This window comes from Oryctolagus cuniculus, chromosome 1 (assembly GCF_964237555.1).
Source record: "Oryctolagus cuniculus chromosome 1, mOryCun1.1, whole genome shotgun sequence".
Lineage (NCBI taxonomy): Eukaryota > Metazoa > Chordata > Mammalia > Lagomorpha > Leporidae > Oryctolagus > Oryctolagus cuniculus.
In genome coordinates this window covers 31,888,591-31,912,062 of record NC_091432.1, presented here as the reverse complement: position 1 = coordinate 31,912,062, position 23,472 = coordinate 31,888,591, and the positions used below count along the sequence as shown (strand labels likewise).

Here is a 23,472-nt window from a genome sequence, read left to right as displayed (position 1 = left end):
CGCAGCCGGATCGTGGGAGGACTTCCCGCAGCGACTCTCCGCTCCCGGGGACTGAGGAGGGGCTGGGGCACCGCCACGGCGGAGGCTGGCCTGGGGGGGTGGGTCCGGCTCGGCCTCCGGGCGTTCGCTGGGTCTCCGGGCACATGGAGAGAGTCTAACATGGCGGCGGCTGCGGGGGGAGGGCAGCGCTGTACTGGAGCTGCATTGTGAGCACAAAGCGAAAGCAGAGGGGGAGGGCCGAGGCCGGCAGCCGCCGGACTGGCCTCTCGCGCCCCCCCCTCCAAAAGTAATCGAGCCACACCCACTGGTTTTGGATTCAGCGTTTGGTCATTCTGGTCCACTCCGGAGGGCTGCCTTCCAGGCGGCCTTTTGTTTTCTGCTCTCTGCGCAGGACAGTGTCCCAACTCTGCTTAGCAGGGGTGTGTGCGTGTGGATGGAGAGGGGCTCGCAAGGGAAGGTTGGAGGTGGAAAGGAAGAAGCAAAATCGTCGTGGAAAAAATGGAGCAGTTACATCGGTGGCTGTTAATGCTCACTCCCTTTTACAGCATAACTTTACTTGTCCGCCCCCGGTACCACCTATTCGTGATAACAACTCGCATTTTTGAGGATATTTAAAATTGCTTAGTTAGCCGTTCACCTTATAGTGTTACTTAAGGTGTTGAGACAGTGTGAATGTATGGCAAAAATTTGAGCTTAAATGCTTATAATGGCTTATTTACTGACTTATTTTACTTTTTGAGGGGGATTTTAAAACAAACTGTCTCTCCTTAAGTAATAAAGGTTGGAAATTTTACTTGGCATTTCAAGGACTTTATTTGAAATTGAGAAATGAAACAATCTTAGGATGTCTAGGTTTGTTTTTTTGGGGGGGGAAGTAAATGTATTTTATTATTAGTGAACGGAATAATAGGCCTATCTGTATAGCTACGTTCAAATGTAGACTAAAACAAGCATGCCCAAGGCTAGTACCTTGAGTGTTGCCCATGGAATTTAATTTTATGCTATCCTATTTGAAAATGAGTTTAACTTTGGTGTCTTAAAGTCTTCTCAGTGTAATACACAGTCCTGTCAATCTGGCTGATGCTTGAATGCCTTAATTTTCAGAATTTCTTGGAAATCTTTTTTTAAGATAGGAATCAGACCATAAATGTTAATGACATATTTTCAGTATAGACATTTATGTTAATGACTGAAGAATAATTCTTAAAAGACAAATATGAAGTAAGGCACTGATAAATCGCCAGCTTAGTTGTGAAGTGACTTACATTCTGGTGTTCAGGTACATCTGAAAAACAGAAATTTTGTTTTTAAGCCCGGTGAGGACTTGAACCATGAAAGGTTTCCCCCATGTGTACAAGGTGTGTATACACTCACATCCCCTCCCTCCAAATTATGGGAGACAGAGTAATGTAATTATTACAGAGGTTGTTGACTGAGTTTATAAATACTGAGATTGCCTTGTAATGATAGAGATTTAACAAATTGCACAAAGTAACAAATATATTTTGCATATTTTTCCTGCCATTTCAGAGTTTTGGGTGCTAGATAGCAAGAAAGTCAAGTTACAGTTAAGTGAGGCGTCTTCATAAGCCAAAGCCTGAGTACTGATTGGTTAAATAGTCGTTATTGTAACTAAAACTGTATTTTACTTTTTTGCAAAATTCAGGCATACTCATTTTCCCCTAATTTAAACACATCCGGTTTTTAGTTTAAATTTCTTTTTCTTAATATCTAGCTGTTTTGGCTCTATGAGAGGATTTACAGTGATTCAATAGGAGTATTTCTAATGTACCTGAAATAGAACTTGCATTACAAATCAGTTTTGAATTCCTTTTTAGGAACCTTAATGGAATAAAGTAAGATAGCATTTACAACTGGACTTATTTTTGTATCAGCCCATTAGTAACATATTTGACTTGTATTTCAGTCATGACCTATTCATATTGGAACCTTCTGTACCAAAATATCCTTTCTTCCCCCTGTGGATTCTAACATCAAGTACCCTGATATAATTTACTCAATGGATATGTAGTATCATGTCAAGGCATAGAGAATTATAATAAATTTATTGTACTTTGTTTAAAAAACAAAATTATTCCTTTCCTAATGTGAGGAAAGCTGAGCATCTGTTTGGAGAGAATGCATGCTTAATGTTGATGAAATATGATCCTATTATGTAATGCAACTCACTGACTTGGTTTTAAAAATTTGGGCTTATAAAGACTGCATGAACAAGTAGCAGAGAATACAGTGGTGATAAAGAGAATCAAGTATAAAACTCCCATTTATAAATCTTAAATGATTAAGTAATACTGAATTGAGTTATTTACTCCCTAGTTTTCTTCATCAGTTCATTGGTTCAGAATGGGGCTCTAGGCTATGTAAGATGATACTTTGAAACCAGGTCTTAATCTTAAAAAGGGAGCTCGTTTGATATATTTGATATAGTAAGATGTAACCAGTTTAATGTAGAATACAGGATATTTTAATATATAAAAATTAAAATTGTTCCACTCTAAATTATAGTAGACTAGTGACTTTGGTAGGTGGAAGGTTAAGTGTCTTTTGGCTGAAAGACAGAAGACCCTGACTGATTGGTAAGCCAATAAGAGATCAAGACTGGTGGGCGAAAGTGTAGTGTGCTTTTAGATTACTCTTTTGTAGCTTTGCAGTTAATAATATTTAAAAAGGAGGCTATCCTGAAAGTGACACTTTGTTCTAGAGCATTGCAGTGTCCTTCTGCTTAGAATTTTTCAGTGGAGCTGTTTCAAAATAAAAGCATTAACTAATTTTCAAGTAAAATCTTTTTGGCACTAACATCTGGAGTGTTTCTTGACAGCAGGACCTCTGATATGTTAGCTTTGCCATTGGCTGCCAGAACTCCTCTGCAGTGCAGTACTTTGTTTTGCATTCACCTTGTCACAGTAAAACAGCAGTAGTGTTTAATTTGTTTCCCGCTGCCTGTGTGTACACAAGTAATCCAGGAAGGTATTTAAAAAGTAAAGTTGAGAGTTTCCTTACTGGGTACCTTTTCCTGGGGTAAGAGTAGAATCCCAAGTATTAGAATGGGTTGTTTTAGCCTGGCCACATTATTTTATTCTAGGATACTTCCCCTATAGTAAATATTTGAATGAGATTACATTTTGTATGATACAATTAGCCGTAATTTTATTTAATTTCTTATTTTTTATTTGAGGCTAGATGAAGACCAATACTGTTGTTTTAAGAAATTAGTAAGTACTTTTATTTGCAAAAGGCTAAACATACAGCAACTTTGTCTCATGGCCTTAATTACTATTCTATTAAAGATAAAAATTTTTTTAAGAGTTTAAAGTCATCTTAGAGTTCAGTCTAAGAAAAGGAAACTGACATGTTTATATAAAGTGCCCCAGGTTGAAATGGGCGGTTTCCAAAGTCTCTTGTACTGTTGTATGGGGTGATTGGGATTTGTAGTGTTCTGTAACATAGGTGTGCCTTTTTGTGCTTATTTAGAACCAACGAAAGCCTTTTGCTTCAGATCTTTAGTTTTCGATAGTCTCTTTTAATAAGCTGAAAACAGAAGAAAAAAATGTTTTACTTCTTTATTGTTAGGTCTTTTTATTTTTTATTTTTTTGACAGGCAGAGTTAGTATGTGAGAGAGAGATAGAGAGAAAGGTCTTCCTTCCGTGGGTTCACACCCCAAATGACCACTAAGGCCGGCGCGCTGCGCCGATCCGAAGCCGGGAACCAGGTGCTTCTTCCTGGTCTTCCATGCGGGTGCAGGGCCCAAGGACTTGGGCCGTCCTCCACTGCCTTCCCGGGCCACATCAGAGAGCTGGACTGGAAGGGGAGCAACCAGGACAGATTCCAGTGCCCCAACTGGGACTAGAACCCGGGGTGCTGGCGGGGCAGGCAGAGAATTAGCCAAGTGAGTCGCGGTGCTGGCCTGTTAGGTCTTTTTATTAACATCATGTTAAATGGCCATGTTTGTATGTAAAGAGTCCTGAGAACATTCAGGTAAAGGCCTAGTGAGTGTATCAGGTGTTATTGGGACATAAACTTTCATTAAATTCTGTGGTTTTCCTTTCTGCTTAGGTAAGCCCCCATGCGTATTTGCTGGTCTGTACTAAATGTTTGCTTGTTGTAAACCAGAACCATTTAGGAGAGAAGTAGGTGTGACCACTTTTTCATCTAAATTCTTGTTTACTATTTAAAAACTTTTAAATTTTTATTTATTTATTTGAAAGGCAGAATTACAAAGAGGTAGAGACAGTGAGGTCTTCATCCGCTGGTTCATCCCAGATGGCTGCAGCTGCCAGAGCTGTGCCGAGCTGAAGCCAGGAGCCAGGAGCTTCTTCCTGGTCTCCTATGTGAGTGCAGTGGCCCAAGAGCTTGGGCCATTTTCTGCTGCTTTCCCGGAACATAGCAGAGAGCTGGATCGAAAGTGGAGCACTCGGAACTCAACCAGCTCCCATGTGGGATTCTGGCACTGCAGGCTGTGGCTTCACCCACTACTGCAGCCTGAATTCTTGTTTACTAATAAGCTCCTGGAGTTTTTCTAGTAATTGCCTCCTTTTTCTGGAGGAAATGATAGTATTCAATAGAGAAGAATGAGAGAGTAGCAGAAGAGAAATTCAGGCAAAAGCACTGCTGCAAATTGCTTGAGTTCAGCTCATTTCTCTGTACTTCTAGGACTTTGGGTAGGAGTACAAAAGCGTTGATGAAAATGAGACCTTCCTGGGCAGGGTTCAGGATTCCTGCTTCCTGAGGGAAGGGAGAGCTGTGCTTTGACCACGTTCTTGACCATGCCTGAACAAATGCAGTCTGTCTCCTTTAACTTCCTCTGTTAACCCTTTCCTTGTATGTTTTTCTGAATTGGTGCTAATGGAAGAAACTCCTGGCTCCAGCCTGGCCCAACCCTGCTATTTGCAGCCATTTGGGGAGTGAACCAGCAGATGGAAGATGTTTCTCTCTCTCTCTCTTCTAACTCTGCCATTCAGATAAAAAATAAATAAATTGTTGGTGAGCTGTTTGTGGGCACAGACTAGTAATCATTCCACTGTGCTTCCTTGCACATGGTATATGCTAAATAAGTATATTTGCTAGGTTGACTAAATTATTATATTAAGCTACATTTGTAGCTTCATCAGCAAACCTTTAAAATGGAAGGAGGGAAATCTGTTAAAAGAGATCAATCCAGGGGGCGAAATGCTTTTGAATAGAGCTAATTACTTGGATTAGTGGTGTTTTTTCTTTCTTTCTTTCTTTTTTTTTTACTGAAATGGAATTTTGCCTCTAGGGTTTTATTTTTGTTTCCTTAGATGAGTAGACTTGATGAGTAGGCAAGAATACCCTTGTTTAGAGTCTGGGTAGTGTGAGCAAGGTTCTTGTATAGTCTGAAGAAGGAGGATATAGGCAATTCTTGGTCTTAGAACCATTGTAAATTATTAGATATTTCATTTCAATCCCCTCAGTACTGTTAAACAGAAATAACAAATTCTGATCTCCATCTTGAATTACTGTTCATCTTACATTGAGCTAACTTATCGGTCAGTTGCATGGATTCATTCTACCTAGTAGCTTGGCTAAAGCAACTAATAATAGAAAAGACACTGTTAAGATTCTCTATGATAATTTGTTTTGCAGTTTACAGTTTCTATACTTTTTAAGAATACAATTCAAAGTAGGTGATAGTGAAATACTTTAACAATATTTTTTCTCTTTCCTGCTAGGATCAGTTGCTTTTTTTTATTGAAATTAGAACCACAGACAAGAAATAAGAATTTTTTCAGGATTGTCTTTCATGTTTTTTTTTTTTTAAAGATTTATTTATTTATTTGAAAGAGTTACACAGGGAGAGCAGAGGCAGAGAGAGAGAGAGAGAGGAGAGGTCTTTCATCCGATGGTTCACTCCCCAGATGGCTGCAATGGCCGGAGCTGCGCCAAGCTGAAGCCAGGAGCCAGGAGCTTCTTCCAGGTCTCCTATGCGGGTGCAGGGGCCCAAGGACTTGGGCCATAGCAGAGAGTTAGATTGGAAGTGGAGCAGCTAGGTCTCAAATCGGCGCCCATATGGGATGCTGGCGCGAAAGGCCAGGGCGTTAACCCACTGCGCCACAGTGCTGGCCCTTTCATGTTTTTAAAATTGGACAAAAGTCTTGCTGAATTAAACCCCTTACCTACTTTAAAAATTATAAGAGCCCTAGAGAACACTGATTTAGCATAAGTCTATTTTTTTGTTGTTCAGAAATCTGGCATCTTTTTTTTTTTTAAGATTTATTTTATTTATTTGAAGGAGTGACAGAGAGGTAGAGACAGAGAGCTTCCTTCTGCTGGTTCACTCCCCAGATGGCTGCAACGGCCAGAGTTGCGCTGATCTGAAGCAGGGGCTTCAAGCCAGGGCTTTAACCCACTGCACCCAAGTGCCGGCCCCAGCATCCTTTTTTTTTTTTTTAAGTTTTAAAAAATTTATTTTTATTTATTTGAAAGGCAGAGTTATAGAAAGAAGTCTTCTATCTACAGGTTCATTCCCCAGATGGCCACAGTAAAGCCAGGAGCCCAGCCAGAGCATCTTCCTGGTCTCATGTGTAGGTGTGGGGACCCAAACAACTTGAGTCATTCTCCATTGCTTTTCCCAGGCCGTTAGCAGGGAGCTAGGTGGGAAGTGGGGCAGCCAGATCTTGAACTGGCTCCCAAATGGGATGCTGGTGTTGCAGGTGGTAGCTTTATCTACTATGCCATAGTGCCAGCCTCCTTTTTTTAATCTTTTCTCTGTGTATTTGTCTGTCTAGGGGTTTTTATAGTACTCTAGAATTAATTTATGTGGCCTGGATATATAAGATGATTTAAGTATAGCAAGGTGTTCTTAACTCTTTTTGTTATTTTAGGTTTCATTTTATGTTCATGTTCTGTCCCAGTTTAGAGATCATAATTGAGAACAGTAATATGGTTTTCCTGGATACCCAAGTTAGTTTTAGAGGTGGTGTCTTCTAATTTTCCTTGTGACTATTTACAGTTATCTGGCTTAAGTATTTATTTTTTTGGAATCATTTATTATGTTTGTTTCTAAATGTATAATTTAAAAATGTTTCCTTTTTTTTTTTTTTTGACAGGCAGAGTTAGTACACGAGAGAGAGACAGAGAGAAAGCTCTTCCTTCCATTAATTAGTTCACCCCCCAAATGGCCGCTAAGGCCGGTGTGCTGCCCTGATCTGAAGCCAAGCACCAGGTGGTGCTTCCTCCTGGTCTTCCATGCGGGTGCAGGGCCCAAGGACTTGGGCCATCCTCCACTGCCTTTCCGGGCCACAGCAGAGAGCTGGACTGGAAGAGGAACAACTGGGACAGAACTGGCGCCCCAACTGGGACTAGAACCCGGAGTGCCGGCGCCGCAGGCGGAGGATTAGCCAAGTGAGCCGCGGCACCGGCCTGAAAATGTTTTCTAAAGACTTATTTACTTGAAAGGCAGAGTCACACAGAGAGAGAGAGGTCTTCCATCTGCTGATTCACTCCTCAAATGGCTGCAATGGCTTGAGTTGGGCCAGTCTGAAGCCAGGAGCTTCATCTGGGTCTCCCACATGGGTGCAGGGGCCCAAGCACTTGGGCCTTCTTCTGCTACTTTCTCAGGCCATAGCAGAGAGCTGGATCAAAAGTGGAGCAGTGGGACTTGAACTGGCACCCATGTGAGATTCTGGCACCATTCTGGCTTTACTCACTACGCCATTGTACCGGCCTCCGAAAAATGTTTTGTTACTCATTTTTGCGATCTATTGGATATAACAGTAATGGAAATGAGCTTAATGAGAACATCGATCTTGGATATCCACCTTCTAGCACCCTAACAGTATTGTATCGACTAAAAGAAGTAAACCTGTTTAATAAGGTAGCTGGTGATGAAGAATTCTTGGGGATTCACCAACATAACAGTATTCAGAAGAAGGGAAGCAGCAGTAGCAGAGGCAGAAACAATGCAGCAACAGCTGGAATCCAGAATGGCATCTAGTAGCTGAGAACGGTGTGCCTCAGAGAAGGATGCTGAGGCATAAATGAATTTTCTAGAATTCATGACCTTCAGCCTGTTATTTAACTGCTGTCTTTCAGTTTATGATTAGGTGACCTACACTTGATAATAGTACCTCCATGTAATGTTAGCTACCTGGTAGTTTAAATTTAAGTATCACACAGTGAATTCTGTTCACTCTTAAAAGCACAAAGAAACAGAGTTCCTACTGTGCTCTTTGCAATCCAGCTCACTGTTGATGCCCTTGGGAAGGCAGTGGAAGATGGCCCAAGTGCTTGGGCCTTTGCTGCCCTTGTGGGCAAATAAGGTGGAGTACCTGGCTCCTTGTTTCAGCCTAGGCCTGTCCTTGGCTTTTGTAGCCATTTGGAGAGTGAACCAGCAGATGGAGGATAACTCTGTCTTACTCTTCAGTGTTGCTGTTTCTCAAATAAATAACTAAAAAAAGGCGGGGGGGGGGGGACTGGTTAGTGCTTGTGGTAATTCTTAGTGCTACGTGACTGAAGTCTTGACATATAGTGGGTATAGTCACAGCTCTGTCCCATGGTTCCCCTTCATTGACTTGGTGGTATCTGAGACATTCCATGGATTTTATGTGGTGCTGTAGATGACTTTCAATATACATGGGATGTTTGGTAGTTGAAAAAAGGAATCTTACTTTGAATATCAAGATAATATATTTTAACATAGAATCTAAGAGGGCAGATTTGTATTACTAACTTTCTGCAATATCTTTTTATGCTAGGAAAATGGCTCTGTTATGCAGAACAAAATGCTTAATCTTTTGATGAGATAGATATAGCGGTAGTTGACCAATTCTCTTTACCACTACTATGTTAGGCAGCCATGTTCTAGTTTAGGGAAGAACAAAGCTGTATTTGTGTGGAGCCCTTTATTTCTGTCTTTGTCCCTTTGTTTTTGTAAATGCTAACATTGGATCTATCAGTATGACAAGTCCTTCTGTATTGACTTAGTTCATACCAACTCCAAGTGGACAGATTTTCTAGTTGGACTTAAGGTAAGCTGTTTGAATAGGGAGTGACAATAGGAATGAAGCCACTTTTATTTGTTTGTTTATTTATTTTTATTAGGCAGAGTTGTGAGAGAGAAAGAGAGAGAAAGGTCTTCCTTCTGTTGGTTCACCCTCCAAATGACCGCTATGGCTGGTGTGCTGCCCCAATCCGAAACCAGGAGCCAGGTGCTTTTGCTGGTCTCCCACGCGGGTGCAGGCGCCCAAGCACTTGGGCCATCCTTCACTGCTCTCCCGGGCCACAGCAGAGAGCTGGACTGGAAGAGGAGCAACTGGGACTAGAACCTGATGCCCATATAGGATGCCGGTGCTGCAGGTGGAGGATTAACCAAGTGAGCCACGTCGCCAGCCCCATGAAGCCACTTTTAATATGTTGTGATTTGTTTCCGAGTAGTTTACTCTGCAGTAATTAGGGGAATGGTAGTATTTGGACCTGTGTAATATCATATCCTTTTCCTTATCAATGAAGTTACTCAGGAGTTAGCTAGGACTGAAAGCTATAGCAAGATATTTTAATTTTGCTCTAAGAGGTTTTCTGTGGGGCTAGGGCTGTGGCTTAGTAGGTCAAGCCTCTGCCTTTGGTGCCGGCATCCGGCATCCCACATGGGCACAGGTTCCTGTCCCGGCTGCTCTTCTTTCAATCCATCTCTCTGCTTTTTTGGCCTGGGAAAGCAGTAGAATATGGCCTAAGTGCTTGGGCCCCTAAACCCATGTGGGAGACCGAAAGAAGGAACTGCCTCCTGGATCAGGATCATCCCAGTTCTGGTCGTTGGCAGTCATTTAGGGAGTGAACCAGCGGATGTAAGACCTCTCTCTGTCTCTCCGTCTCTGTAACTCTGCCTCTCAAATAAATAAATCTGTAAAAATGAGGCTTTCTGTTTCTAGTGCAGATTTCCATTGAGTTTAATCATAAAGAATGCTAACTGATTAGAAACCAAACCAATCCATCATTCAGCAAATTTACTGAGTTGAAAGCCAAACTTTTTTTTTTTTTTTAAAGACTGACTGACTTATTTGAAAGACAAGAGCCCAAGCAGTTGAGAAATCTGCTGCTGCTTTCCCAGGTGCATTAGCAGGGAGCTGGATCAGAATTGGAGCAGCCAGGACTTGAACTGATGCCTGTATGGGATGCTGGCGTAGCATGCTGCTGTTTTAACATGCTACGCCACAACGCTGGCCCCTCAAAGCTGAACTTTTATGCAGCCTATTCCTAAATTGAGGTAGCCATGTGATGGATGGTTTCTAAGGTCACAAATCAAATCACAAATTCAGGATATCTTATTTCTAGGTTTTTTTTGTTGTTGTGTGTGTTTTTTTTTTTTTTTTTTTTTTTTTTTTTTTTTTTTTTTTTTTTTTACAGGCAGAGTGGACAGTGAGAGAGAGAGAAAGGTCTTCTTTTTCCGTTGGTTCACCCTCCAGTGGCCGCTGTGGCCGGCGTACCGTGCTGATCCGAAGGCAGGAGCCAGGTGCTTCTCCTGGTCTCCCATGGGGTGCAGGGCCCAAGTACTTGGGCCATCCACCACTGTACTCCCAGGCCACAGTAGAGGGCTGGACTGGAAGAGGAGCAACCGGGACAGAATCCAGCGCCCCAACTGGGACTATAACCCGGTGTGCTGGTGCCGCAGGTGGAGGATTAGCCTGTTGAGCCGCGGTGCCGGCCTCTAGGTTCTTTTGGACTTGGCATCACAAGGAAATTGCTATATATATTACTTATGAATATTTCTCAAGTTTAAGGATGCATCATAGTCACCCTGAGGACTTGATAAAACAATTGCTAGCTCCCACCTCTAAAGTTTCTGACTGAGTAGGTCTGGGGTGATTGCATTTTGACAGTTTCCCAGTGATGCTGACATTGCTAGCTTGGGGACCACACTGAAAATCACGGATTTAGCTCAATATTGGGTCTCTGCTATGTAGAGATCTGATTATATGTGATAGTGAACAGAGATTCCTTCTGGCTTAGACTCGTGGTGATAAAAAAGTTCTGTACACCTTAGCAGCCTTGAGGTCCATTATTATAGTGGTAAAGATAAAACTAGGGCTCTTTAATAGAAAACAGTCTTTTATTGTCATTCTGCAGTTTTCTTGGTAAGTTTGTTATCCTCAAGGGAATGCCATTTCTAAGGCACTGTGACCAGACTCAGGATCCTGCTTTCCTGACGTCTGCAAGGTTAGGATATTTATAATAGTAGTGCTGAGTGTTCACCGTGGGAGGACAAACGCGGTGTGACTCTTGGGTGGACATTTGGCCTATCAGTGAAGGTGCTTGCGTCCTGTATGGGAGTGTCTGTATTTGAGTCCCAGTCCTGCTCCTGATTCCAATTTCCTGCTAGTGCACAGGTGATGGCTCCATGTTTAGGGACTGACCCAGCAAGTGAGAGTACATAAACACGCTCACTCACTCGCTCTCTCTAGTTCTCTTTCTGCCTTTATAATAAATAAAAGCAAATAAATTGTTAAAATCGTAACTCTTAAGTTACTGTGAAATGGTAAAATAGAAATAATGTTAATAATGTAAAGTCAAAGTTAAATAAGTATATGAACTTTAATAAAATGCAGATAATTATTTTGGCTTTGTATCTTTTTAGCACTTTTTTTCAAAGATTTATTTATTTATTTGAAAGGCAGAGTTACAGAGGCAAAGAGAGACCAGAGACAGAGGTCTTCCATCCGTTGGTTAACGCTCCAGATGGCTGCAATGGCTAGAGCTAGGAGCTTCTTTCGGGTCCCCCATGCCAGTGCAGGGGCCCAAGGACTTGGGACATCTTCTTCTGCTTTCTTAGGTCATAGCAGAGAGCTGGATGGGGAGTGGAGTAGCTGGGACTCGAACTGGTGCCCATGTGGGATGCCGACACTGTAGGTGGCGGTCTTTCCTGCTATGCCAGCCTGTTCCAGCACATGTCTTCTTGACAGAACATTCTACAAATACGTGTACTGTGAAGCTGAGTTTCACATAGTAGCTGCTTTCCTTTGATTTTCATTTCCCTTTTCTTTAACCTTGTTCCAGTTTAGTTGTGTAGTAGGTTAATCTAAAACTTAAGGGCTTAAAACCATCATTTGAATCTGCCCCTCAGGTATTGAGATGTCATACAGCAGAGTTGATGTCTGTTCCATCATGCCTGGACCCTCAGCTGGGAAAGTTAAACTTTGTTCATTCACATGTCTGATGCCTGGGCAAGAATGACTTGAACACCAGAACTGCTGCCCAGAGCTCTTCCGTGGACTTCTTAAGAGTGGCTTGGCTTCTGCATAGCATGGCTCTTCAGGAATTGGAGAATTTTGTGTGATGGCTCAGGGTTCTGAATACAAGGTGTAGTAACTTGCATTCAAGGCAGAGATACATTGCTTTTATTGGCCATGGACTTTATAAAGCATCTCTTAGACTGTACTCTATTGGGTAAACCTGACAGTGGCAGGGGAAATTAGTTTTTTTTTATAATTAAAAAATATTTTTTGAATTTATTTGAAAGGCGGACACATCGAGATCTTCCCATCTGCTGGTTCATTTCCTAAATTCTCTCAACAGCTGGGGCTGGGCTAGACTGAAGCCGCTGCCTGAAAGTCAGTGTGGGTCTCCCACATGGAGCTGTCCCCTGCTGCCTTCCAGGGTGTGTAAAAAAAACAAAGCTGGAATTTTAAGTGGAGCTGGGACTTCCAGGCACTTCAGCATGGGGTGTGGGTATTCCAAGTAGTTTCTTGACCACTGTGCCAAGTGCCTGCCCCTGAACTGGTTTTTAATGGAGTGCCAGGGTCACAATGTAGAACAGCATATGAGGCTGCAAATGTTGTAGCTGTCCTGGGAAATGTAATCTGTTCTAAAACCTTCCAACTGGATGTATAGTCAATTTGTGATGTGTAGAGAGTTGGAGTTTTCTACTATAGGATAGCTAGTCCTATAAGTCCTTCTGATAGTACCCTTTTCTTAACATACTTTTTCTAGCATGGAATTCTAGTTTTCTTAATTTATTATTTTACTTTCATTTAAAAGATTTATTTGAAAGTTGTGTGCGTGTATATATATATATATATAGAGAGAGAGAGAGAGAGAGAGATCTTCCATCTTTAGTTCACTCCCCAGATGGTCACAATGGTCTTGGGCCATTTTCTGCTTTTCCCAGGCCATTAGCAGAGAACTGGATTGGATATGGAACAGCCAGGACTTGAACTGGCGCCCATATGTGGTGCCAGTATTGGAAGCAGTGCCTTTACCCAGTATGCCACAGTATTGACCCCAGAATTCTAGTTTTTTATGCATATGTTATAAGTATACAAAACAACAAAAGGAACCTTTCCAGCTGTAATTTTAAAACTCTGGTACATTCTTAGCCTTTTTTGTTTTTCTTTTTATGTTTATACAAACATGTTTTAGGAATTTGATTTGACATTTATTTTGATTGGGTATATAAACTATGCCTCCATGAGGAATGTTCAGTACATTTAGTGTATATTAATGTCTAGATTAGCAATAATTGTCTTGAAAAAAGTTCAACATGAACAAGAAACACAGGTAATAGATGCCAGTGGTGGGGCTGGTGCTGTGGCACAGTGAGTTAAATCCCTGGCCTTTAGTGCCGGCATCCCATCTGGGTGCCAGTCCCAACTGCTCCTCTTCCGATCCAGCTTTCTGCCATGGCCTGGGAAAGCAGAAGAAGATGGCCCAAGTTCTTGGGCCCCTGCACCCTTGTGGGAGAACTGGAAGAAGCTCCTGACTTCAGATCAGCACAGCTTCAGCTGTTGTGGCCTTTTGGGGAGTGAACAATGGATGGAAGACTCTCTGTAGCTCTGCCTTTCAAATAAATAAAAATAAATCTTAAAAAGAAAAATGCCAATTGTAAGCTAATGGCAGGTCTTTTGGTTTTGTTTTGCTTAGTGCCTCGTTCTAAATTGTAACTCTGTACTAGTGCTAAATTTTGAGTCTTCCTTCTATTTGGAGATTTTCTGTTAACTATATATCTAAATAGAGGTATTTTGACTATAAATACTACATTGTTATATTTATATACTATAAATGAGGTCCACTAAAGACAGTATGCCATGGGTTTATTCAGGAAAAATACATTCTTTATACCACTTTTTCACATTCTTTATACCACCTATTCACATTCTTTAAAGGAGAAAGGGACAGATACTTGACATTTTATATATGTCTGATAAAACCACTTGGGTATAAGCAGGATTCTAACCAAGTTGTGCCCCCTCACCCTTGTGGGTTTGAACCACAGGCCTGTCCTATATAATGCATATCTTTTGAGTAACCCAGAGTAAGTAGTGCTGTGTCAGTGGTTTGTAATGTAGTACTCAATTTCATTCAGCAGTGGTTGGAGTATTTACATTTATTTTTTAGTTCACAATTAATAAATTTTTATTACTAATTTAAACTGGAGTATATCTATAAAAAGCAAAATTTGAAACAGATTTAGGAGGTTGCATGGTTTTTGCCATTTTAGCTTGATGAAGTGATTTTTTTTTTTCTTTCAATATAGGGTAAGCTTGATGATTACCAAGAACGAATGATCAAAGGGGAAAGACTTAATCAAGATCAGCTGGTAAAGATTTTTTTTTTCGTTAAAGAGTTTATGTTGACATTTTAAATAAGAAAATGAATTTTGTGGTTCTTTATTTCTAGAAAAGTTGACGCTATCTGTCATTTTAGGATGCCGTGTCCAAGTACCAGGAAGTCACAAATAACTTGGAGTTTGCAAAAGAATTACAAAGGAGTTTCATGGCATTAAGTCAAGATGTAAGTAAAAGCATATATGTTAATAAGTTTAAATATAGTATTAGTTAAAATTGTTCTTTTGGTTTTAATCTTTCCATTACTATTGGTAGCTTTTCTCTGAGGTGAGAGGATTGGATCTAATTATATTTAAAATGCCTTCTAGTCTGTAAAGTTTAGTATAACACTTGAAGTTTGTCTTTTGAAATATGACAAACATAATAGTTACCCTAAAGATCTCATTAGTTTACAAAATCAGCTGTACAAGTACGCAAACATCAATTTTCCGTATGTCCTGTAATGTCTAAAGGCCATCTCATAATTCCAGGAGCTTCTTCTGGGCCTCCCACACAGGTGCAGGGGCCCAAGGACTTGGGCCATCTTATACTGCTTTCCATTAACTATCAATAAATAAAGAGACTCACTTATATAATTGGTGATTACTTCCTCCATTTGGGGATTCTAAAGGGATATGGCTGACTGATAACATTGCTCTTGTGTCAACTTTTGATCCAAGGGAATTGTAAGTTTTTCCCAAGTACCTTTTGAGGTGAATAATGCCTTTGGGAAAAGGACAAAATTAAATGAAGCAAAGTCAGATAATTTGAGACCAGAAAGTTATGTCTTCTGGGGCTGCTATTGTAATGAAATGGGTAAAGCCACTGCCTGTGATGCTAGCATCCCATATGTGCTGGTTGGTTTTCTAGCTGCTCTATTTGTGATCCAGCTCCTTGCTAAAGGCCTGGGAAAAGCAACAGAAAATGGTCCTAGTGTTTGGGTCCCTGCCACTATGTGGGAGACCTGGATGGATCTCTTGCACCTGGCATTGGAGTGAACCAATGGATGGAAGATCTCTCTGTCACACTGACTTTCAAAATCAATCAATGTATCTATATAAAGAAAGTTAAGTCTCTTGAGTAAGTGTGAGCTTATTTGGAGAAGGACTAATAACATTGAAATACAAAGTTACCTTTAGTTTGGTGAAATGAAATAAATTGTTAGGTGATGAGTGAGTGAAGTACAGGAATTGAGAGTTCTGATATTAGAACCAGAATGCCTAGGTTGAATTTTTTTTTAAGATTCATTTGAAAGGCAGAATGACAGATGACAGAGAGCCAGAGCAAGCACTTCCATTCATTGGTTAACTCCCCAAATGGCTCCAACAACTGAGTTTGGGCCAGCACAAAGCCAGGAGCTACAAACTCCATCTAGGTGTCCCACATGGGTGGCAGGAACTCAAAACTTGAGCCATTATCTGCTTTCCAGGTGCATTAGCAGGGAGCTGGTTTGAAAGTAGAGTAACTGGGAACTGAACAGGTGCTCTGATAAGGCATGAGGGTACACCCGTTGGCACCTTAACCCGCTGTACCACAGTGCCTTCTTGGTTGAGTGTTGTTTCTATCACTTTTATTTAATGGTTGTGTGACCTTGGATAAATTTCCTATTTTTATATTTTACAAGGTTTTCCAGTTAAACAGAACCAGTCCAATAGTGGAAAAGGGAAAGGGGGCAAGTTCATCACAGTTCTTTTTTTTAATTAGTATTTTAAATTTTTTAAATTTTTCTTCCAGAGAAACCTTTTAAGGAATACAAACTTCATGCATTTGATAAGTACAACTTCAGGAATATAGTGATTCTTCCCACCATACCTGCTCTCCCACTCCTCTTCCTCTTCCTTCACCCATCCCCAGTCCCATTCTCTACTAAGATCCATTTTTGATGAACTTTATACACAGAAGACCTACTCTATACTAAGTAAAGAGTTCAACAGTTTGTACGAAAAACCACAAAAAAATTCTTTAACAGTCCAGACAAGGGCTGTGCATAAAGTCCTTGAATCTTGAAGTTAATTTCACTTCTTTTTTTTTTTTTTTTCTTTTTTTTTTTTTTTTTGACAGGCAGAGTGGACAGTGAGAGAGAGAGACAGAGAGAGAAAGGTCTTCCTTTTTGCCGTTGGTTCACCCTCCAATGGCCGCCGCTGCAGCCGGCACACCGCGCTGATCCGATGGCAGGAGCCAGGATCCAGGTGCTTTTCCTGGTCTCCCATGGGGTGCAGGGCCCAAGCACCTGGGCCATCCTCCACTGCACTCCCTGGCCACAGCAGAGAGCTGGCCTGGAAGAGGGGCAACCGGGACAGAATCCGGCGCCCTGACCGGGACTAGAACCCGGTGTGCCGGCGCCGCAAGGTGGAGGATTAGCCTAGTGAGCCACGGCGCCGGCCAATTTCACTTCTTTTTTAGAAACTTAATTAACTTTAAGGAAGCACCCAAAAAAGAGATACATCTTTTTTTATTTTATAAATTTATTTATTTGAAAGACAGTGTTACAGAGAGAGGTAGAGACAGAGAAAGGTCTTCCACTGCTGGTTCACTCCACAGATGGCCGCAGTGGCCAGAGCTGTGCCGATCGGAAGCCAGGAGCCAGGAGCCAGGAGCCAGGAGCCAGGAGCTTCTTGGTCTCCCAATGCAGGTGCAGGGGCCCAAGGACTTGGGCCATCTTCTACTGCTTTCGCAGTCCATAGCAGAGAGCTGGACTGGAAGAGGAGCAGCTGGGACTAGTACCTGCACCCATATGGAATGCCAGTGCTTCAGGCCAGGGCTTTAACCTGCTGCACCACAGCACCGGCCCCATGATACATCTTTTGCAAGCGCTTAGACATAGTTACAATACCACTCTTTGAGGACAGAGGTCCTGCATGGGAAGTTAGCACACAGTGACTTTTTTTTTTTTTTTTTAATTTATTTATTTGAAAGAGTTACATAGAGGAGAGAAAGAGAGAGGTCTTCCATCTGCCGGTTCACTCCCCAGTTGGCTGCAATGGCTGGAGCTGTGGCAAACCGAAGCCAGGAGCCATTGGGCACAGGGGTTGATTCCATATCTTAGCTATTGTGAATTGAGCTGCAGTAAACATGGAGGTGCAAATAACTTTCATATGCTGATTTCATTTCCCTTGGGTAAAATCTTGGGTTTGGGATGGTGGGTCATATGGTAGATCTGTGTTAAGATTTCTGAGGTATCTCCATACTGTCTTCCATAGTACTTTTTGAGGTGAAAAATGCCTTTAAGAAAAGGGCAAACTTAAATCCAGCAAAGTCAGATAATTTGAGACCAGAAAGTTAAGTCTTCTGGAAATTTACCAATTTACATTACCACCAAGAGTGGATTAGGGTACCTTTTTCCCCCCACATCCTTGCCAGCATTTGTTGTTTGTTGATTTCTGTATAAAGGCAATTCTAACTTGGGTGAGGTGAATGAAACCTCATGGTCATCACAGTTCCTTTAGTTTTCCAGTCTTCAAAATGGTGATGATAGTTATCTACCTCCCTCAGGATTGTACTTGGAACAGTATTTGATGCATAGCCAATATATTTCAAGCAGTTAATGTTACTATTATTTATTTTATGTAATTAAAGGAGGAAAATGTTGATAATTTGCCTGAAAAGCAAAAAAGATAATTAATACCCAGTTTTAGTCTATTTTGTGCTGCTGTAACGGTATCTAATATTGATTAAGTTATAAAGAACACATTTCTCTGTTCTGGCGGCACTGGGAAGATGAAGGCATCAGCATATGCCAAGGGCCTTCTTTTGGCATCCTTGCATGGTAGACTATGGAAGGTCAAGAGACAGCAGACCCACTTCCGTAAGGCCCGCCCCCTTTTGGTGGCGTTACTCCATTTATTACAATGGAGCCCTTTTGACCTAAGCACCTCCCAAAAGGCTCTACTTCCCACCACTCTTGCACTGTGAGGATTCGGTTTCTCCCCTCCCCTCCCCTCCCCTCCCCTCCCCTCCCCTCCCCTCCCCTCCCCTCCCCTCCCCTCCCCTCCCCTCCCCTCCCCTCCCCTCCCCTCCCCTCCCCTCCCCTCCCCTCCCCTCCCCTCCCCTCCCCTCTCACAGGCAGATGGACAGAGAGAAAGGTCTTTGCCGTTGGTTCACCCTCCAATGGCCACCGCGGCTGGCGCACTGCGCCGATCCGAAGGCAGGAGCCAGGTGCTTCTCCTGGTCTCCCATGGGGTGCAGGGCCCAAGCACTTGGGCCATCCTCCACTGCACTCCCGGCCCACAACAGAGAGCTGGCCTGGAAGGGGGGCAACCTGGACAGAATCCGGCGCCCCGACCGGGACTAGAACCCGGTGTGCCAGCACTGCAAGGCGGAGGATTAGCCTAGTGAGCCGCGGTGCCGGCCTATGATTCGGTTTCTTTCATACGAATTGTGGAGGACATGTTCCGACCACAGCATCCAGATAGGGATTTGTTTCACTTAGGTCAGAGCTTCAGGCTTGAACCCTGCTCAACTTGAACATGGGTCATAAACGCAGGGTTACTGTGATACCTATTTCTGATGCTACTGTGACTGTTAGTAAAGATCCTGTATCCTCTTTTGCTTCTATTTTAGAACTTTAGTGTTTTTAGGAGCTTTTGTTTGGTTTTTTAACTTCTTTGGCAATGCTTTTATTTAACTGTGAGCCTCTGATAAACTTTCCACAATTATTGAACAACTTTTTAATTTTTTAAAAATACTTATTTATTTTACTTGAAAGAGTTAACGCAGAGAGAGGCGAGGCAGGGAGAGAGAGAGAGAGAGAGAGAGGTCTTCTATCTGATGGTTCACTCCACAGATGGCCGCAATGGCTGGAGCTACGCCGATTCGAAGCCAGGAGCCAAGAGCTTCTTCCTGGTCTCCCATGCAGTTGCAGGGGCCCAAGGACTTGGGGCATCCTCCACTGCTTTCCCAGACCACAACAGAGAGCTGGACAGGAAGTGGAGCAGCCTGGTCTCGAACTGGCGCCCATATGGGATGCTGGCGCTTCAGGCCAGGGCGTTAACCCGCTGAGCCACAGTGCCGGCCCCCATCAACTTTTTAATTTTTATTCAAGGTTTCTTCAGTTTAGTTCCATCCTCTCATCTTCTTTTTCTCTTTGAACTATTCATGTAATCTAAAGTGGCTTCCTTTTTTTAAAAAAAAGAACCTGTTTGTTAGAACCCTTATTTTTTGGCTCACTCTCAAAGGCCTGCAACAGTTGGGGTTGGGTTGGAATTGGAGTCAGGAGCTGGGAACACAATCTGGATCTCCTGTGTGAGACAGGAAGCTTATTACGTTGCCTCTCAGTTGTCTTTGACAGGAATCTGGAGTTAGGAGCTGGTGCTGTAAATTGAATCCTGGCACTCTGGCATAGGACATGGACATCTTAACAACTAGGTCAAATCCTCACTTCTCTAAAGTTACTCTCTATTATTTCTTTTGCGTTTTTTACTTCCTTTCACATTCATGCCTCTTTTTCTGTTTCTTGCCTCTAGCTACCTATAAAAAGCTCCCTACCTTTAAACTACGCTCCTCTAAGATAATCTATCTTAGATGTCTCTTTCTTGAAAGCTTCCCTTAAGACTCTCACTTAGGTCTCTCTCTACTCATATATATTATTTGTCATTTGTTGCTAAAATACTGTGTACCCACTCTGGTGCCAATGTAGATGTCTAGTTATTGCAACCTTCACTCCTTCAGGTTTGCTTTCCCCATTCCTTCTTTTATAGGTTTCATTTGTGTCTCTTTGTCTTTCTCTCAGTTCATCCTACTGAACTTGAGGAAGGGTAAAAGCATAACCATGGCTCTCTGAAAGACTGACCTTTCCATCCCCAGACTGATGGCTAAAAATAAGGAAGGTAGAAATACTTGCGTTTAGGTGAAGTTATCCTTTCAGACTTCCCAAGGTAGACAAGACCACTGGGAAAAACACTATGTTTATGCCTGGCAGCATGCTGTTATTCATAAAAACAAATCAGTGTTAGTCACTGTTTTCAGTATATTGTAATACCTTTCCCATATCAGAAGTGTATTGTTCTGGAGTGTGCTGACTCTGTGAGTCAGTAGGAGTACTTAAAAGTTAGAACTTTGAATATCTTATGTTTATATTCTTATGCAGATTCAGAAAACAATAAAGAAGACAGCTCGTCGGGAACAACTTATGAGAGAAGAAGCTGAACAGAAGCGTTTAAAAACTATACTTGAATTGCAATATGTTTTGGACAAATTGGGAGATGATGAAGTGCGAACTGACTTGAAACAAGGTTTTAATGGAGTGCCAATATTGTCTGAGGAGGAATTGTCTCTATTGGATGACTTCTACAAGTTGGTAGACCCTGAACGGGACATGAGCTTGAGGTATAGTGGTATTTGATAATACAAATTTTCTAAACATGTCTGAAGTTGACTACTAGAAGGTAATTAATACGCTGTTAAATTATTATTGTTATAAGGTTGAACGAGCAGTATGAACATGCCTCCATTCATCTGTGGGACTTGCTGGAGGGGAAGGAAAAATCTGTATGTGGAACAACTTGTGAGTATTACAGATAAGTTTGATTTTGTAAGTCAGAATCTTTAAATAAAAAAAGGGGGGAGGGAGCCCGGCGCTGTGGTGTAGCAGGTAAAGCCACCGCCTGCAGTGCCAGCATCCCATATGGGTGCCGATTTGAGACCCAGCTGCTCCACTTCCAATCTAGCTCTCTGCTATGGCCTGGAAAAGCGGTGGAAGATGGCTCAAGTGCTTGGGCCTCTGCACCTGCGTGGGAAACTGGGAAGAAGCTCCTGAATCCTGGCTTCGGATGAGTGCAGCTCCGGCTGTTGCAGCCATCTGGGTAGTGAACCCTCAGATAGAAGACCTCTCTCTCTTTGTCTCCCTCTCCTTCTCTGTGTAACTCTTTCAAATAAATAAATCTTTAAAGAATCCTTAAAAATTAGTTTTTCTACTTAAAAGTCATTTTTTAAAAAGATTTATTTATTTTTATTTGAAAGTCAGATTTACACAGAGATAGAAGGAAAGGCGGGGGCGGGGGGTCTTCGATCTACTGGTCTCCCACGCGGGTACAGAAGCCCAAGGACTTGGGCCATCTGCTGCTGCATTCCCAGGTCATAGCTGAGAGATAGATTGAAAGTGGGGCAGCCAGGGCTAGAGCTGATGCAGATATGGGATGCTGGCACTGCAGGTGGGCTTAAATCTGCTGCGCCACAGTGCTGGCTGGGAATAGATTCTTACCTTTGTCACTTAAAAGGTTGAATTAGATAGATTTTTGAACATATTAAGGTAAAAGTTTATGATTTTATACCTTGCTCTATTTATTTAGGTTAAATAGCAAAATTTGAAATAAGATTTGCTTTAAGAAACTGGGTAAATCAAATGAAATGGTAATGATTTTCATGTGAGATATCATTTTCTTGGCTTGTTAACTTTTATTGGGGTCCATGTTTCCTTATAAAAATATTTTGCTTTTTGCTTTTGGTTATGTTATAAATGTGTGTTGAATTTACCATTTTGAGATGAGGAGATAATTTATGTGTGTATAAGCTTATTAACTTACAAGAGTAGTTTTATGTTTTGTGATTAAGATTTTATAAGCATTATTGAGGAGTAACTAGGATTAAACCTCTAAGCTTGTACTTTGTATTGTTATTTTTTGCCTTGTTCCTACATCTGAGGAATGTAACATTTTTATAGCTAATGGAAAGGTACTAAGTATCCAAATGAGTGTTTTTATTTTATGTACATTTAGATTTGTCTTAAGTTTTTGAAAACAGTTCTGAGTCTGAAGTAAAGTAAGGAAAAATATGAACTGTTCATCATTTAAAGAGCTGTTGGTAATAGGATTAATTCTATGATACTTTGGTACAGTATGGAGTCTGAAGTTTTATTTTTTTGTACAGTGACCTCAGAGAATGACTCTGCTATGTATCTCCTCCACAAGGCCAGAAAATTGAGAGTAATTCTTTATGTGCCTCCTACCTTACTATACCAAATTCTATTTTATTTGCCTTATAAATATTTGTTGATGTTACTTTTGTCTGATAACAGTCACTTTATTGAGTCTGCTCTCTGTCCGGTTTTAACATCTTTTAATGGCTTCATTTCATTTTTTTCTTAAGATTTATTTATTTATTTGAAGGGCAGAGTTACAGAGAGGTAGAGAGGTAGAGAGAGAGAGAGAGAGAGAGAGAGAGAGGTCTTCCATCCGCTGGTTTACTTCCCAACTGGCCGCAACGGCCAGAGCTGTGCCGATCTGAAGACAGGAGCCAGGAGCTTCTTCCAGGTCTCCCACGCGGGTGCAGGGGCACAAGGACCTGGGCCATCTTGTACTGCTTTCCCAGGCCATAGCAGAGAGCTGGATTGGAAGTGGAGCAGCAGCTGGGACTCCAACCGGCACCCATATGGGATGCTGGCACTGCAGGCAGTGGTTTTACCTGCTATACCACAGTGCCAGCCCCTCAGTTCTGTTTTACATGCACCTTAACTATAAGGCCATTCTTGGTCTGGCCTTTCAGGATCTCTGCAGCTTCATCTTTCCCTATCCTTTTTTTATTCTTTGTGCTTCATCCATTGTGGCATCCTTTCCGTTCCTTGTATTTGACAACCTTCTTTGTTCAGGACTTTGTAAATTCTGTTTTCTCTTCCTTGAAACACTTTTGCTCCCCTCTTCTCATCTTTGGTGTCAGCTCTAGTAGTACCTACTCCAGCAAAGCCTTGTGTGATCTCACCTTGATGTTCTAATGCCTTATACCTCTCGGTCTTCCTTTCCACAAATGTAATTTTTACTATCTTTGTATTTGATACTTGTTCTGTCAGATGAAGCTTAGGGGGGAAATAATAGATCTTTTCCAAAGAGATTTTTTTTAAGATTTATTTATTTATTTGAAAGGCAGAGTTACAGAGGCAGAGAGAGACAGAGACAAACAGATCTGTCC

The 23,472-nt window shown here is 41.8% G+C and overlaps 1 protein-coding gene across 2 annotated transcripts in view; it reads left to right on the top strand.

Moving 5' to 3' along the window:
* CAPRIN1 (cell cycle associated protein 1) overlaps nt 1–23,472 on the top strand; it is a 43,725-nt gene that overhangs the window by 1,761 nt on the left and 18,492 nt on the right. The window contains exons 1-5 of one of the 2 annotated variants that reach the window (XM_051825905.2): nt 10,337–12,331; nt 14,505–14,567; nt 14,675–14,761; nt 20,660–20,898; nt 20,994–21,076. In XM_051825905.2, coding sequence (XP_051681865.2) covers nt 12,308–12,331; nt 14,505–14,567; nt 14,675–14,761; nt 20,660–20,898; nt 20,994–21,076 — 496 coding nt within the window. In that variant the 5' untranslated portion in view covers nt 10,337–12,307. Of the gene's footprint in view, nt 1–10,336; nt 12,332–14,504; nt 14,568–14,674; nt 14,762–20,659; nt 20,899–20,993; nt 21,077–23,472 lie in introns of those variants that run through there. The other variant, XM_051825901.2, reaches the window with a different exon arrangement.